This window comes from Emys orbicularis, chromosome 6 (genome assembly GCF_028017835.1).
Source record: "Emys orbicularis isolate rEmyOrb1 chromosome 6, rEmyOrb1.hap1, whole genome shotgun sequence".
In the NCBI taxonomy this organism is placed as follows: domain Eukaryota; kingdom Metazoa; phylum Chordata; order Testudines; family Emydidae; genus Emys; species Emys orbicularis.
In genome coordinates this window covers 89,275,347-89,293,290 of record NC_088688.1, presented here as the reverse complement: position 1 = coordinate 89,293,290, position 17,944 = coordinate 89,275,347, and the positions used below count along the sequence as shown (strand labels likewise).

Sequence of the window (17,944 nt, the reverse complement as noted above, 5' to 3'; positions counted from 1 at the left end):
CCTAGTACGCACCTCTCCACAACAGCAAGCTTTGTTGTTTATCATTGGTTTTGCTTGCTGTGGTTTTTAAATCAGTTTTCAGTCCTCTAGGACTTATTTATAAACCACCATACACATTTACGGCATTATATAAATAACAATGTGAGCGTTCCTATTCAAGCCATATAAAATGCTTTACTGTTTTTACAAACATTAATATTAAGCACCCTATGTACAGGGTACTATTTACTCTTCTTTAGAGTAATATCTTCTTTAGAGATCTGTAAGCAACATGTGAGTTAAATTCATAGATGGTATTAAACTGGCAGGAACTGCAAATGTCCATGAGGACAGAGACATAATTCAAAAGGACCTAAAGAGAGAGCAGAAAAAAATGCAAGATGATATATCAAGCTGGGCAATGACTATTCAAATGTTCTTATTCAATGAAAAGGAGAAACTTGAGAAGCCATAATGCTGAAAAAGACCTAAGGGTGATAGGGAACAACAAATTAGCATGAATTCATTATGCCATGTGACAGCAAGATAGACCAGTAGAATTTTGGGCTGTATTCACAGAAACGTCATATCATGGAGAAGAGAGGGGGTGTTTGACATAGTCCTTCTCTGTAAGACTGTACATAAAATTGCATTTATCTCTAGGTACCACATTGACAAATATATTTACAGACTAGAGGGAGTTCAGAGAAAAGCAACAAAAGTTATCGGGGCTGGAGGGCCTGACTTAAGAGAAAAGACTGAAAGAGAGAAATATTTACAGCTTGGCTAGGAAATGACAGAGGTAGGGACATAAGTCTATGAATGTTTTGAAGGGTGTTCAAATGGATACAAAAGCAGTAATTGTATTAAATTATTAAAGGGAAAATGTGCACTAAACGCTAGAAAAACTTCTTAATAGACGTATTAGACTTTGGATTAGTCTTCCTAGGGAAGTGATGGAGGCCCCATTGCTTGGGAGATTTAAAAGTACACTGGACAAAACATTACAAGCTATACTTTAGTAGGACACACCAGTATTATGGCAGGAAGGCAGAGTAGCTGATATAATAATTTCCCCCCAGTCTCTGACATCTACCTTTTCTGACTCTGTGATAAATTCTGAGAATTGTTATTCTCTATGCTCATTCAGGGTGAAATAGTGCCATTGACTTCACTGGGGCCAGGATTTCACCCTTGATTTTTGGCCTGTTTGCCAAAAAAGTTTGTCAATTGTGGTGGCTTTTTTGTGATGACACCTGTTTAGTAGGAACTTGAATGAGACCTTTAGTCACAGTCCTGAGGTCCCTGTTTAGCTTTTACTCATTTCTGACTCACGCAAACAAACTCCCATGGATTGGAATTGGATTTCATTAGTTTGAGTAGAAACTGAATAACAACTTAAGGATTTCGCCCTAGCTAGGGTTGGTCAAAATTTTACTATTAAAATTGTTTTTCAATGGAAAATAGGGGTTTTGACTGTAACAGGGCCACCTGTCCCTTTAAGGGCCAGTTAGCCCAGCCAGTTAGCCCAGCCCTATCTGTGCAGGGTGTGAGACTTAAAAGGAGGAAGAGGAAGTAGGGAGTGAGTTCCCTGAGGAAGGCTGCCAGAAGTCCATGGAGAGGGGGAAGCAGGATGGATGGATGGCTAGACCAGCTGAGGAAAAGTGCGGGTGGTGGGGGGTGTCTCCTGTGGCTAGCCAGATGTGGGGGAAGGAGCTGAGCTTAAGCTAGGAAGAGCCAAAGAATGATTAAAGGATTAGAAAGCATGCCTTACAGTGATGGACTTGAGCTCAATCTATTTATTTTAACAAAGAGAAGGGTAAGGGGTGACTTGATCACAGTCTATAAGTATCTACATGGAGAACAAATATCTGTTAATGGGCTCTTCAGTCTCCCAGAGAAAGGAATTACATGCTCCAATGGCTGGAAGTTGAAGTTAGACAAATTCAGACTGGAAATAAGGTGCAAATTTTTAATGGTGAGACTAATTAAGCACTTGGACAATTTACTGAGGGTCATGGTGGATTCTCCATCACTGACAATTTTTAGATCAAGATTGGATGTTTTTCCTAAAAGATCTGCTGTACAACTCATTTTAGGGAAGTTCTATGGCCTATGTTATGCCAGAGGTCAGACTAGATGATCACAGTGGTCCCTTCTGGCCTTGAAATCTATGAAACTGGCTGAGGGCTACAGTCTGCCAGAGGGTCTTGGTAGGAGGATAGATCTGACCTGGACGACTGGGTTGATTGGGGCCCAAGAGCAGGCAGTTAAGTAGTGAGATAGGCAGTTGCCACTGGGAGCCTGCCAGTAAGGAAGGAGGCTGAAGGCCCAGAGGAGCTGAAGACTCTTTTGTTTTGATGTTATTTTTGGACTTGGACTTAGGGACTCTGTTAGCCTGGAAGGAATTGAATGCTTTATAGTGGGTTGGCTGGAAGGCCAACCTGCTTCTACAGTAGGAGTAGACCGAAGATCATTTTTGGGAAACTGAGGCAGAAGTGCCTCAACACCAGGTCTTACTGAAGGGACATTCCAGGATAGAGCAACAGAGGGTCCTGTGGCACCTTTAAGACTAACAGAAGTATTGGGAGCATAAGCTTTCGTGGGTAAGAACCTCACTTCTTCAGATGCAAGACTTCAGACTTGCATCTGAAGAAGTGAGGTTCTTACCCACGAAAGCTTATGCTCCCAATACTTCTGTTAGTCTTAAAGGTGCCACAGGACCCTCTGTTGCTTTTTACAGATTCAGACTAACACGGCTACCCCTCTGATACATTCCAGGATAGTGCGTCTGCTTTCTATGGAGATTTTGGACTTTGTTGAAAAACAAAGCTCCCCAAACCTGAAAAGCTTGTGCCCTATGATGCACTGTGGTGGCTGAACAAGAGGGGAGACCACTGTGCATCAGAGGCGATGTAGTTTATCCAGGGAGCCCAACCAATAGCAAAGAAAGGAGGCATGAAGCACTCAAACGACAACTCTCACGAGAACCAGGGCAGTATTTTCTAATCAAAATTTTTGGTTTTCAGCTAAAAGTTTTTGACCGAAAACTTGGAATTTGGCTGAAAATCTTCAGTTTTTGATTTTTTTTTGCCATTCCCCGCACTGCCCCATTTTCTAACCAGTTCTACACTGGTGAAATATAGCAACTGTTTAACAATATGTAGCAAGATGGCAACTATTTACAGAAAGAAATTAAATCCCCTTAATTGTTTGTGTGGTGGTGGGTTATGGGGTTTTTTTGGGAGGTGGATTCTTCTTAAATAAGAACAGACAGAATTAGCTACATGGCATATTATTCTCAATACCGAGACACAGCACCTTAATGGTTCCTGAGGACCTAAGACATCGTGTATGTTGTAATTTCCTATGAATGCATTCACATGTAGTCACATATTATGGACCCATGATAAAGAATTATTTACCCCATTTGGTATGGTATAACTAATTATGATTCAGTGCAGAGCAGCTCATTCAGAAAGGTTACAGTGTACATAATGAATGCAAATTAATAAGAGTGCACATTTTAGATCCTTAATACTGACTATATGCTGCTAACTCTCTCCTAAAGAATCTTTTTCAAAAGCAGCTAGCTTGCCATGAACAGCATGTTTTTTATGCTTTTATACCTTAAAACCTTCTGTTCTAAAATTGTATGCCTATGGCGTGCACACATCTCAACATCAAAGCAATAATTGTCCATTATAGACTACTTACTTGCAAAATTAAATCTAAAAAATACACTTATGTGCAGATTGCAAACAATATTATGAATGCCTAACTTTTCTGTACTCTCCCCCTCCCCCCCACACTAAAAATGGCCAGATTTGTGTGTGTGTGTTTGACCCAAAAAAAGAGGCTTCTCATTCAGACCTTATTAGACCCTGGTGTTTATGTAAAGCAAATGTAAATAAATCTTGTATGGAAGACTGTTTTCAAATACAGTATATTTATCTGAGATGATTGTTGCAGACTCATCACTAACAAATGCTTCCTCTCCCCCGCACCCTTAATATTCCTGGGTGAGAAACTAAACAATGATGGGCTATTCTGAGAAAGCAAAGGAACTTCTCCCTAGGGAAATGGACGCTGGCCAGAATTCAGCTTGTTTTTCAACTATTGTTCATGTCTGTGCTCTGAACAACCAAAGGGGGAAAGAAAGTTCAGAGTCAAACAAACTTCCACAAAGAAATGCAGATCTGTTCAAAGGTAAAAATAAAACGCTGGAAACGATGAGGTTATTTTATTGGCTTTTTAAGTCTGTGGAATAGTTCTGCCCTAGTGAAGTATAATAAAAAGTGAACCAGTGAATTAAAACAGACAGACAGCAGAAGCCTGATAACAACCTTTGAGTATTTTCCTTCAACAATATTTTGGCTATGGTATAGGGGATGTCTTAGCATAGGCTTCAAAATATCTGACTTCATAGAATCAAAGGTTTAAACTTTGGAAAAATCAGTTCAGCACTTCATTGTTGCAAGGTAGATGAAATCAGTTCCATGAGATTTTAATGTCTCTTTCAGAATACACTATACAAACTGAGTTTGAAATTTTTGTCATAAGTGACTTGCCCAAAGCCCAGGAGAGGGGGTTCACTATGGGATTAGATCTTGAAGAATCCTGGTTCCCAATCTTGCGTTCAGACCACTAAACTATGCCTCTCTTAGTAAAGATCAATAATTAGCATCTGTTGCCCTTTCCCCCTCTCCTTACTTCTCATGTACCGGGGGGAAATGATATGCACTGTTAAACTGATGGATAGTGAGGGAACTTGTCTGGAGATCTTGACAATATTACAAAAAAGGCAGTGGAATGTCACAGGACAGCTGTGGGATGTAGACTCATGCAGGCTCTGTGTGTGTGTGTGTGTGTGTAGGGGCGGGGGGGGAGAAGAGATTAATTAGGCTGCTATGTTTCCCCAAAAATAATAATTTTCAGTTATGCTAAAAAGTGGGTTAAGCCACCACACTCCCAGGAGTTCACATATTACAACAGCATCAGTTATCATCTCTTAACAAACACACTGCTTAACCTACACAACATCTCAACAGGATCTGACAGCTAAGGCCCTGGAAGTCAGTTTTAAAGGCACCTGATCTTTTGACTTAAGCCAGATGGTCCGTCCACCTATCTCGGCTTTGCTTCCTTAAAGCTTTGTGAGTTTTGGAAATAATATTCCTGCTGGTGAAAGGAGATTCAAGGGGAAGCAAGAGGACACCACATAGTAATTTCCTGTTCTAAGTGTAGGAGGTAATCATGGCATCTTGCCTTCTGTTTTCTGAGCCTTTAGGATTCATGTTTTTAAGCATTTCTTTGCAAACATGAGAGCTGTAACCTTAAAAAAGAAAGAGAACTGAGTGTCTCGTGTCATCATATGATTCTGTGACCTAGGGCTTTCATAAAAGCAACAAATATTGCAAGACTTGCAGTAAAATTGTTAGAACTGACATCATTCTAACTGTTGGCAAATGCTGGTGGTTAAATGGCTTCCACTCTGTTGATACTCAGACGTTCTTGTCAACTGTTGGGAATGGGCGACATCCCCGCTGATTGAATTGGCCTCGTTAGCACTGACCTCCCATCTTTTCATGTGCTGTAATATATATACCTGCCTACTGTATTTTTCACTCCATGCATCTGATGAAGTGGGTTTTAGCCCATGAAAGCTTATGTCCAAATAAATTTGTTAGTCTCTAAGGTGCCACAAGGATTCCTCGTTGTTTTTGCTGATACAGACTAACACTGCTACCACTCTGAAACCTGGCACTCTATGTAGCTCCCTAGTGGGCAAACAAACATTGTGAGTTGTAGAGATGGACAGGAACCCATATTCCAGACCTGAACATTCCTGAACCTTAAGTAAGTTTGGTTCTGCACCTTGACACTGGAGCTCTGGCCCATCTCTGGGGTGGGGGGGTGGGGTGCCACCCCCAGCACTCACTGGAGTGAGTAAATAGGATTGATGTAGCTAACCAGTTGCCTTATAATTAGAAGCCACTTTTGTTTTAATTACTCTGTGTGATACAGAAGGAAGTGCTGTGGCCCAAGAATTTCACGTGGACAATTAAGTGTGCTTCTTCCTAAAAATTCAGCCCATTATTTGATATAAATATATATTCATTGTATATCTATATCACTGTCTCTTTAAAGCTCTTTTTTTATTTAAAAGAGAGTGGAAAAGAAAGTGAAGTGAGCTGATATATAGGAAATGTTTTGTTCATCAACGTACCTTCTTGTAGATAGCAAATATCGTTCCTATTGATGCCAAGCAATCTATATTGGAAGAACCATCTAGTGGATCAAAGCACACCACATATTTACCCTAAAAGGAGAGAGAAGAGGAGTATTAAATATGCTGACTTGCTGTATCTTTTTCCTTTGTTTGGTAAACACCATCTTTTTCTTACAACAGTTAGATAACCAAATGCCCTTGACAAATCCAGACCGAATACGGTTGTAGTCTGTGTAGCACATCACCAAAATGCAGAGAGAGAAGGGGCTTGCCCAAACAGCTGACAATGTAACTACACAAAAGATCAGGGGTGAGGAAAGGGCATAGTGTGAAAGCAAAGGAACTGAGTGGTTTTGTTCCAGTTTTTGTCTTGGTTTATTGAACAAATTTTGTTTAAATTGTATTGTGAGCTGAATGAATGGATTTATGAAGCGAGGCTTGAGGGTAGGGAGGCAGGGATGGCTGGCTTTTGGTGGAGTGCTAATCGAAATCCTGAACTGTGAATTAGTGTTTTCTTGGGACTTCATGTTAAATTAATGGAGGGGTATCATAATCGAAGATGATTGCCATACATCTGGAAATCCCAGAAGTAGCCATTTGTTCTCTTAGGATAGTTAATTTAGAGCCCAGTTCTGCCAGCCTTGCTCAAACTGAGTAGCACTTTACTCCTTATAGTCCTGGCTAAATATTCATGCAAACAAAAACAGGTCACACCAATGTTCAAAAAGGGGTCCAAACATGGTAGGATTCAATTGGGATCCCAGTTTCACTAACATGCTCACAAATAATTATTCCCCCAGTTTTAATTATGAATCCTTTGCAAGGACTTCCTTATTTATTGAAAACCGCTCGCCCACTGTAACTAATCATTTAAGCAGTAGAATAATATATGCAGATTCTCTGCTATTGCTTAGGAACTTGTGCCTTTTTGCTTTCTTACAGGTAATATAGTCCCTAACCTCTTTTTCAATACTTGGAATAACAGCACCACCTGCTGCTAAATGAGAGAACACAGACATATATACAGACCCTCTTGTCTTGTGGAGTGATAATGGCATCTTTATTCTCCTCTGAGACTAGGACACAGGTGCCATAGGAGGACTGTAGCATGTTAATAACCAGAGAATTGGATAGCACATCCAGCTTCTTCACTTCATCACCAGTCACGTTCACAGTTCCTGCTATTCCATACCTAAAGAAAGGAGGATGTGTACATGGCAGTGAAAACACTAAGAAACCTCAAAGCAACAAGACAGGCCTGAATTTTGACAGGAACATAATGTTCATGAACATTAAGACTTCGGAAAAGTGGTGACCGTGGCTTTTCCCTGCCAATCTCTCACCCTCCACACCTCCCACATACACCAAGTCTTTACAATATCTCTGTAGATATCCATTCCTGGTGGTAAATGAAAATCTGCCCAAGGGAGGGAAAGATTGTGGCTTCAGTTCTGGGCTGTGATCTCTTCATGGCAGTTCAGCCACTATAAAGTGACCTTAACTGACTGACCTCTGAGGAATACCCCAGGCACCAGAATGGCCCTCCTCTATCCTCAAACATTTTATTGCTCTCCTATAAAGCAAATACTTTGTTTTTATAAAGGGGCAGGTGGTTAGTCCTTAAATGGACTGTTTTCTCAGATTTTTAAAACTTTTAAAAAAAAAAGTGTTTTTCCCTGTTGGAGCCCTTGTTGGGGGAACTGTGCTCCCCCTCTCTCTTTCTCTCCCTCTCCAACTCCCTCAGGACAGCATGATCAGTGTTGTTTTTTAAATACAGTACTGACCAAGATTTTCAAAATTAAGTAGTGTTCTTGGGGTTACTCAGTTTTTGGGTGCCCAGCTTGCCACCTTAAGGTGCCTTAAGTAGGGCCCCTCCCCCTAAAAGATGCCTAAAATCACTAGTCACTCTCAAAAATTCTGGTCACTTATTCTTAAACTATGTTTGTCTGGGGAGCCTCACTGTTGACCATGGACCTTAAACATAAGCAAGACTGCAGGGCACACTGTTATAGCTTCCCACAGGAAGATACATGGTTATATTCCTTGTGCACGCAAAGCTGATGACAGTAACCAGGATGTGCAAAGAATACGGCATCAAGCCCAGAATATTTATTAAGAATTCTTCACTTGCCATCCAAGTGATTTGATCTTGCTCCCATCGCTGAAGTCAGTAGGGTTTGACCAAATGTGCTGCATACTTTGCTTTTTAAAATCAGAATGAGCGCATGTTGCAGTTGGTTTAGACTTCCTTTATAGAAAACAGAAGTAGGCTTAATGTCAAATTTTATATCAGATCCTAGCCATAATTTTAAAGAGATCCCAAATGGCACACAAATTAATCCATTTGGTAATATGCCTTACTAATGTTTTCCACATGCAAGTGCTTCTACTTCATGTAGTGACCCCTATGTACCACCAGATGGCTCCATTTTGCAGTCAATCAGTGACTGCACTTCAGAAAGAGTTGTTGATTCCTCATGGAAAACTTACAGTTTGACAATTTTCAAAATTTATTTCCCCTTGTTTTTAGGGAAATTTGCTTGAAGACAGGAGTTTTGTTGTTAAATATCCTTCTGTTCTTGCTGCTTCTTTTGCTACCACAATAATGTTTGTGATGGCTTCAGTGGTTGCTGTGGAAATTACATCTGGGGCTCGGAGGGGGATGGGGGGGGGGGGAGAGGGAGACACACACACGGATTATTTCACTCATCACAGAAATGCATCCACCCCGAGATGGAATGGAGCAGCTGTTTTAATGTATAGAGTATTGGGATGGGAAGTGATTCCATCAACTCTATGTCCTTCCTTGTGTCTCCTTTGACGCCTTTTCTTTTCCCCCAAGAATATGGGGGCCTGCTGCTGTCACCTCCACTGCCCCAGAGTCCATCACTTTCTCCCTGATGGGTTTTTTTCCTTGCACTGATGCCCTCAAGGAGTGTACTAGAGCCACACTGGGCATCTGCCATTGCACAGCAGCGACACCTGGCAATGGAACTGCAGCTATAACAGGATAGGGGGAAGGAGCACAGCCCCTGAGCTCACAGCATAGGATTGGAAGCTATGGGTATGTCTACACTACGGGATTAATCCGAATTTATATAATTCAAATTTTGGAAACAGATTGTATAAAGTCGAATGTATGTGGCCACACTAAGCACATTAATTCGGTGGTGTGCGTCCATGTACCGGGGCTAGCGTCGATTTCTGGAGCATTGCACTGTGGGTAGCTATCCCATAGCTATCCCATAGTTCCCGCAGTCTCCTCCGCCCATTGGAATTCTGGGTTGAGATCCCAATGCCTGATGGGGCCAAAAACATTGTCGCGGGTGGTTCTGGGTATGTCCTCCCCCCTCTCCAGGGAAGCAATGGCAGACAACCGTTTTGCGCCTTTTTCCTGGGTGAACAGTGCAGACGCCATACCACGGCAAGCATGGAGCCCGCTCAGCTCAAGACAGCAGTCATGAACATTGTAAACACCTCGCGCGTTATCGTGCAGTTTATGCTGAACCAGAACCTGCAAAACCAGGCGGCGAGGAGTAGGCTACGGCAGCGCGGCGGCGAGAGTGATGAGGATATGGACATGGAATTCTATCAAACCGCGGGACCCGGTGCTTTGGAGATAATGCTGTTAATGGGGCAGGTTATAGCCGTGGAACGCCGATTCTGGGCACGGGAAACAAGCACAGACTGGTGGGACCGCATAGTGTTGCAGGTGTGGGACGATTCCCAGTGGCTGCGAAACTTTCGCATGCATAAGGGCACTTTCTTGGAACTTTGTGACTTGCTTTCCCCTGCCCTAAAGCGCCAGAATACCAAGATGAGAGCAGCCCTCACAGTTGAGAAGCGAGTGGCGATAGCCCTGTGGAAGCTTGCAACGCCAGACAGCTACCGGTCAGTCGGGAATCAATTTGGAGTGGGCAAATCTACTGTGGGGGCTGCTGTGATGCAAGTAGCCAAAGCAATCACTGAGCTGCTGCTACGAAAGGTAGTGACTCTGGGAAATGTGCAGGTCATAGTGGATGGCTTTGCTGCAGTGGGATTCCCTAACTGTGGTGGGGCGATAGATGGAACCCATATCCCTATCTTGGCACCGGAGCACCAGGGTACCCAGTACATAAACCGCAAGGGGTACTTTTCAATGATGCTGCAAGCACTTGTGGATCACAAGGGACGTTTCACCAACATCAACGTGGGCTGGCCGGGAAGGGTTCATGACGCTCGCGTCTTCAGGAACAGTAATCTGTTTAAACGGCTGCAGCAAGGGACTTACTTCCCGGACCAGAAAATGACCGTTGGGGATGTTGAAATGCCAATAGCTATTCTTGGGGACCCAGCCTACCCCTTAATGCCATGGCTCATGAAGCCATACACAGGCAGCCTGGACAGGAGTCAGGAGCTGTTCAACTACAGGCTGAGCAAGTGCAGAATGGTGGTAGAATGTGCATTTGGCCGTTTAAAAGGTCGCTGGCGATCGTTACTGACTCGCTCAGACCACAGCCAAACCAATATCCCCATTGTTATTTCTGCTTGCTGTGTGCTGCACAATCTCTGTGAAAGTAAGGGGGAGACCTTTATGGCGGGATGGGAGGCTGAGGCAAATCGCCTGGCTGCTGATTACGCGCAGCCAGACACCAGGGCGATTAGAAGAGCACACCAGGAAGCGCTGTACATCAGAGAAGCTTTGAAAACCAGTTTCATGACTGGCCAGGCTACAGTGTGAAATTTCTGTTTGTTTCTCCTTCATGAAAACCCGCCCCCTTTATTGAGTCATTCTCTGTAAGGAACCCACCCTCCCCCTTCCCCCAGCTTGCTTTCAAAGGAAATAAAGTCACTATCGTTTAAAAATCATGTATTCTTTATTAATTGATTATAAACATGGAGAGAGAACCGACAAGGTAATCTGGGTGAGGTTTGGGAAGAGGATAGGAGGGAAGTAAAAGGCCACTGAAAAAATTCAATATAATGACAGCCTTTTGGTTGGGCTGTCCACTGGGGTGGAGTGGGAGGGTGCACGGAGCCTCCCCCCCCGCGTTCTTACACATCTGGGTGAGGAGGATATGGAACATGGTGAGGGGGGAGGGAGGTTATACAGTGGCTGCAGCGGCAGTCTGTTATTCTGCTGCCATTCCTGAAGCTCCACCAGACGCCGGAGCATGTCCGTTTGATCACGCAGCAGCCCCAGCGTTGCAGCCTGCCACCTCTCATCTCGAGCATCCCTCATGACCTCACGTTCACTGGCATCTTTCCTAAATTTAGATACCGTGTCCTTCCACTCATTCAAATGAGCTCTTTCATTGCGGGTGCATTCCATTATTTCCGTGAACATCTCGTCTCGCGTCTTCTTTCTCCTCCGCCTTATCTGAGATAGCCTTCGGGACGGAGGAGGGAGGCTTGAAAAATTTGCAGCTGCTGGAGGGAGGGTTGGAAAAAAAGGAGAGAAGTTTTTAAAATGATACATTTTACAGAACAATGCTTATACTCTTTCATGATGAACAACACTATTCACATTACATAGCACATGTGATTTCAGTACAAGGTCGCATTTTCCATCTTAATATTGAGTGCCTGTGGCTTTGGTGTTAGAGATCACAGACGCAGGTCCGGGCAACAGAATTCAGCTTGCATGCGGCCATGGTAAGTCATTGTCTTTCGGCTTCTGCGCCCTCCTTTCCCACATACCAAGCAAAGCCCGTTGACTGCTGCGGTTTTCCTGTTAACCTTCAGCAGCAGAAAACAAACTAAACCCCCGAATCCAATTCTCTGGGATGATCGCTTTATCCCTCCCCACACCGCGTGGCTGGTATCAGGGAAGATCCCTGCAGAAACCAAACTAACCCCCCCTCCCCCCGCTCCCGCCATGAATTATCTGGGATGATCACTGTACCCCTCCCCCCACCACGTGGCTGGTAACAGGGAAGATCCCTGCTAGCCAAACGCGAAAAGCTCAGGGCCAATTCCCCCCCTCCCTGCGCTTGGCTAACTGCAGGGAAGGATTTCTTTTCAGCCACAGGCAAACAGCCCAGTAGGAACGGCCACCTCTGTCCCCTTAATTAAATTCCCGTATTTCAACCAGGTTACCATGAGCGATATCACTCTCCTGAGGATTACACAGCGAGATAAAGAACGGATGTTGCTTGAATGCCAGCAAACACCAGGACCATACGCTGCCAGGCTTTGTCAGGCAATGATACCAGATTACTTGCTGCAAGCATGGCGTGGTCAAGTGTCCTACCATGGAGGACGGAATAAGGCTGCACTGCCCAGAAACCTTGTGGCAAGGCTTTTGGAGTACCTCCAGGAGAGCTTCATGGAGATGTCCCTGGAGGATTTCCGCTCCATCCCCAGACACGTTAACAGACTTTTCCAGTAGCTGTACTGGCCGCGAATGCATCCCAAGTCCTCAGGGCAAAGTAATAATTAAAAAACGCTTGCTTTTAAACCATGTTTTATATTTTAAAAGGTAAACTCACCTGAGGTCCCTTCCATGGGGTCATGGTCTTGGGTACTGGCTTGGGAGGGTACTTCAGTCAGGCTGAGAAAAAGATCCTGGCTGTTGGAGAACGGAGTGCTGGGTGCTCTCCGCAAGCTGCTCCTCCTCCTCCTCCTCCTCTTCCCCGTCCGCAGAATCCTCAGGTGTAGCTGATGAGATTATCACCGCCTCGGAATCCACGGTCAGAGGTGGGGTAGTGGTGGCGGCCCCCCCTATAACTGCATGCAGCTCGGCGTAGAAGCGGCATGTCCGCGGCTCTAACCCGGAGCGACCGTTTGCCTCCTTTGTTTTTTGATAGGCTTGTCTGAGCTCCTTGACTTTCATGCGGCACTGATCTGAGTCCCTATTGTGGCCTCTCTCCATCATGCCCTTGGAGATTTTTTTTTCAAAAGTTTTGTCATTTCGTCTTTTCGAACGAAGTTCTGCTAGCACTGAATCCTCTCCCCATATAGCGATCAGATCCAGTACCTCCCATACGGTCCATGCTGGTGCTCTTTTTCGATTATCGGCCTGCATGGTTACCTGTGCTGATGAGCTGAGCTATCTGTGGTCACCTGTGCTCTCCACGCTGGGCAAACAGGAAATGAAATTCAAATGTTCGCGGGGCTTTTCCTGTCTACCTGGCCAGTGCATCCGAGTTCAGATTGCTGTCCAGAGTGGTCACAATGGTGCACTGTGGGACAGCTCCCGGAGGCCAATACCATCGAATTGCGGCCACACTAACCCTAATTCGAAATGACAATATCGATTTTGGCGCTACTCCGCTCGTCGGGGAGGAGTACAGAAATCGATTTTAAGAGCCCTTTATTTCGAAATAAATGGCTTCGTTGTGTGGACGGGTGCAGGGTTAATTCGATTTAACGCTGCTAAATCCGAATTAAAGTCATAGTGTAGACCAGGCCTATGATATCACAATGCATTGTTAGTGCCATGCTGAGGATTTCTGTGGAATTAGTTGAGCTCTCAGTTGGAGGGAAGATTGCCACCAACAGAATCCATAGTGCGACTTCCTGCTGCACCTGGAAATATTCAGACTTTACAAAGGACTGACATTAGTCAGAGAACAAGGGGTTGGAGCAGATAAATTCTTGTGAAACAAAGGTCATGTTTTCATGTGTTTGCCAACAGATGGCCAGACACTAAAGCTAATAAGCAGAGTTCCCTATCTGATTGCTTCACTCTTTGCTTACGTACGTTACCACAGCTATCGCTCTAAAGCACTTTGTCACTCGCAGCAGCTCTCTCTGTTGGAAAAAGTTGGAGACTCCCCAGCTGAGGGAAGGGAAATAATGACCCATGAAATATAAGTACAGTGATTTCTAAATAGGGTATTTTTAAGTCTTTCATAGTGACATTTCACTATTAAGATTGTTGGGGCATGCTACAACATGCTATTATTCACAGTATGTGGTTTTATTAAATGATTATGTATGACATACAGATGACTTATTTAGTTGATATAAAGAGAGTGCAGCTCAGTAAGCCCACAATTAGTTGCAGAGCCCAACAAATGACTTCAGCTATGTATCCACTCCAAGATAATCTGCTCAGATTTCACATATGTAATGTAGAAGTATTTTATTTTCAAAGAAACAAATGGAATTTGCCTCCTAACTGCCCTCTGTGTCTTTCAAAATCTTCTCCTTTTGTTGGTGAATAGAAAACTTTCAAAAAGTCGGTGTTAACTTTTTAAATATTAAAGAAGCCACGCCATACCCTCTTATTTGGGAGAATTAGAAATGGCAGGCCTATTTAACTTCATTTGTCATTTAAAAAAAAAAAAAATTTCTAGCCCTTTTTCATGTGAAGATAGCATTGAAAATATAAACGGATGTCAATCCTAGTGATTGATTTTACAATTGGTCATTGAAATTTCCTAAAGCTCATGGTTGGTTGTATGACATGACTGATGAGATCAGTGGGATGTATGATTGTTGGATTATTTCCTGAAACTTTTGTTTTTTCAAAGAGAGGCCTTTCTTCCTCAATATAATAGATGCTTCAGTTTTGAGGGAGGAATTGTAATGTTGAAACATTAGTCATGTCTCTTTTAGGTTAAGAATAAATTCTGTTTCTTATATATATATTATTATTTACTATGTATTTTAGGGTTTTAAAAATTGGAATACCACAAAAGTTCAGAATGCAACTTTTCCTTTGTCATGTCAGTGAAAACAGTTTGGCTTCAGTTAATATCAACAAAAGATTGGGGGGGGGGGGGGAAATGGTCTAGTGGTTACAGCACAGGAGAGGTTCAATAAGGACAAGTGCAGAGTCCTGCACGTAGGATGGAAGAATCCCATGCACTGCTACAGACTAGGTACCGAATGGCTAGGCAGCAGTTCTGCAGAGAAGGATCTAGGGGTCACAGTGGACGAGAAGCTGGATATGAGTCGACAGTTGTTGCCAAGAAGGCTAATGGCATTTTGGGCTGTATAAGTAGGGGCATTGCCAGCAGATTGAGGGATGTGATCATTCCCCTCTATTTGACATTGGTGAGGCCTCATCTGGAGTACTGTCCAGTTTTGGGCCCCCCACTACAAGGAGGATGTGGAAAAATTGGAAAGAGTCCAGCAGAGGGCAACAAAAATTATTAGGGGGCTGGAGCACATGTCTTATGAGGAGAGGCTGAGGGAACTGGGATTGTTTAGTCTGCAGAAGAGAAGAATGAGGGGGGATTTGATAGCTGCTTTAAACTACCTGAAAGGGGGTTCCAAAGAGGATGGATCTAGTCTGTTCTTAGTGGTAGCAGACAGAACAAGGAGTAATGGTCTCAAGTTGCAGTGGGGGAGGTTTAGGTTGGATATTAGAAAAAACGTTTTCACTAGTAGGGTGGTGAAGCACTGGACTGGGTTACCTAGGGAGGTGGTGGAATCTCCTTCCTTGGAGGTTTTTACGGTCAGGCTTGACAAAGCCCTGGCTGAATGATTTAGTTGGGGATTGGTCCTGCTTTAAGCAGGGGGTTGGACTAGATGACCTCCTGAGGTCCCTTCCAACACTGATATTCTATGAGAGTCAAGGATCTATTTCTGGGTCTGCCACTGACTCACTGTGAGACCTTGGGCAAAGCACCTAACTGCTCTATGAATTATATTTCCCATCTGTAAAATGGGGATAATGATACCTTGCTCACATGGTGCTGTGATGTTAATTCATAGTTTGCAAAGGACATAAAGATTCTTGAATGAGGATGCTGTAGAAATGCAAAGTACTAGAGATTCCTCTGCCATAGAGTATATAGGAATAAACTGCTTAATGGAGTATTCTGCCGTCATTATACATGTATAGCCACATCACTAAACCTCGGAATTAAGCATACACACCATACACATATACAAGAATATATTTAAAGTATACAGTTTTATTAGATTTCTCTTCCTGCCCCCAGCCTCTACTGACACGTTGCTACTGAAGGACCAGCATCAGTGTCTATTTTGAGCCAATGCATGAAAAACAGGTCAGTTCATTTCAGACCATTTCAAGGCAAAACTCAGTTCCCATCTTCTAATAGACCAGAAGCCAGACGAGCTGGTTGTGTTTGCCTTTCACATAGGGCCACACACCACTTTCGGGTGACCTTGACACCCGAGGGAGTGGGATACACACAAGAAGGACAGTATATGGCCTTCTCTTAGCACTGCTGAATCATAATATTGTTAGTACTGTAGTAATGGATATGGACATCAGCATTCCCAAGGTAAACCCTGATTTTCCACAGTTCAGACGCTAGCTGTGACAATCTGTTTGGACGTTAGCAGAAGATATCTAAATGTGATAAGTCTTAGAAAATTTGAAGACTAAAAATACACCAGTTTCACCATTTAAAAAAGATAAGAAGATGAATAGGACAGGAAATAATGGCACTAGGTTTTTGTTTTGCTTTCATTTGACTGTTTTTAAACTGAAATTTTGCAGAACCACAGCTAGTCTCAGGGAACATTTCAGGAACAATTTTAAAATTCTCCATAAACACACACTCCCCCTTCTGGCATGTACATCATTTCCAATATCATTTTGCTAGATTTTGGGCTCAGAATTCATACCTTCAGTTACATGGTTTAAAAGAAGCATATTGAATTTAAAGTGGGTGAATTTTTGAAAAAATTCACAAAACTCTTGCCCTTTCCCCAGTCTTCATGTGGAGGCAAATCCCTCTCCTCCTCCTCCCTTCCCCCATATGTCTAAATAGGACTCACATGTTGGCAAGGCCTGCCTTTCTGACTGCAGAGGAGGTGGCCTTCACGGCAGTCAGCATTGAGTTGAGCAGCTGTGTCAGCTCCCCTGTAGCGCCTTTAACGCGTCGTCCCTTTTCCATAACGTATCGGGTAAGGGTTAACATATCTGTTTCGAAGGGACTTCTGTCTGACATCTTTGCTGGCAAATAAAGTTATCTTTTTAGTTAGAACCAGTTGCTTTCCTGCAACGTTGCTTCTCCTCAGTAGCTGTTGTATTTTAAGGAGAGGCTGTTGGCTCGTGTGCTAGACATGGTTTATTAAAATGTTCTTGAGCCCATGTGATTTAAATGCTTGAAATAGCTGTGTAGTCTGCCTGTTCTGTAGATCTCCCAGGATGCATAAACGCAGCTTGGGATAGAGACAACTACTGAAAAACTACCCTCCTCCCCTTCTCCTCCACATATTTAATCTAGTGATTTGCAAACATAATACTACTCCTGTTGCGTGGAGAGCAGTGAAAGGTTATTAGTACAGACGTCTTGCTAGCAAGTCAGTTAAGTGCCATTCAGCAGATAGGTAGGGGAACGCTCTGTAACAAAGACGAAACTAGAATTATATCTTGCTCCAGCTGACAGTCTGAAAGATAAATCAGTTCACTTATTTGACAACCTCTTGACAAATTTCAAATGGAGAAGATATGCAACAGCGTTGTTAATACGCTAGTTCCTTATGCAGTCGATTCTGCTGCACATCACACTAAGCACTCTGAATTCGGTACACTAGTGATCTCTTCCAGTACAACACAGACTAGGCAATTTAGTTGCGGGGTCAATAGCCAAGTTTCAGTTTTTGATCTGGAAATTTTGCCCACAATGTTGGGGGGCTGGGCAGCAAAGATCAGTGCCATGAGGCACCTGGTATTTGCTGGCTGTCCCACTTTGGTATGCTTCTTCAGCTCCCTGGTCACAGAGGGCCTAGCTTTCAAAGGCATTTAGAGTCGTAGTGCTAAAGGCCAGAAGGGGCCACCAAACCATCTAGTCTGACATGTATATCACACACCACCACCAC

The 17,944-nt window shown here is 43.5% G+C and overlaps 1 protein-coding gene across 1 annotated transcript in view; it reads right to left on the bottom strand.

The window, feature by feature from the left end:
• LOC135880139 (fructose-1,6-bisphosphatase isozyme 2) overlaps window positions 1–17,070 on the bottom strand; it is a 31,486-nt gene extending 14,416 nt beyond the window's left edge. The window contains exons 1-3 of the mRNA XM_065406287.1: window positions 16,898–17,070; window positions 7,241–7,403; window positions 6,209–6,301 (exon numbers count right to left, since the gene is read on the bottom strand). Coding sequence (XP_065262359.1) covers window positions 6,209–6,301; window positions 7,241–7,403; window positions 16,898–17,070 — 429 coding nt within the window. The remainder of the gene's footprint in view (window positions 1–6,208; window positions 6,302–7,240; window positions 7,404–16,897) is intronic.
• Between the last annotated feature and the right edge of the window lie 874 nt (window positions 17,071–17,944).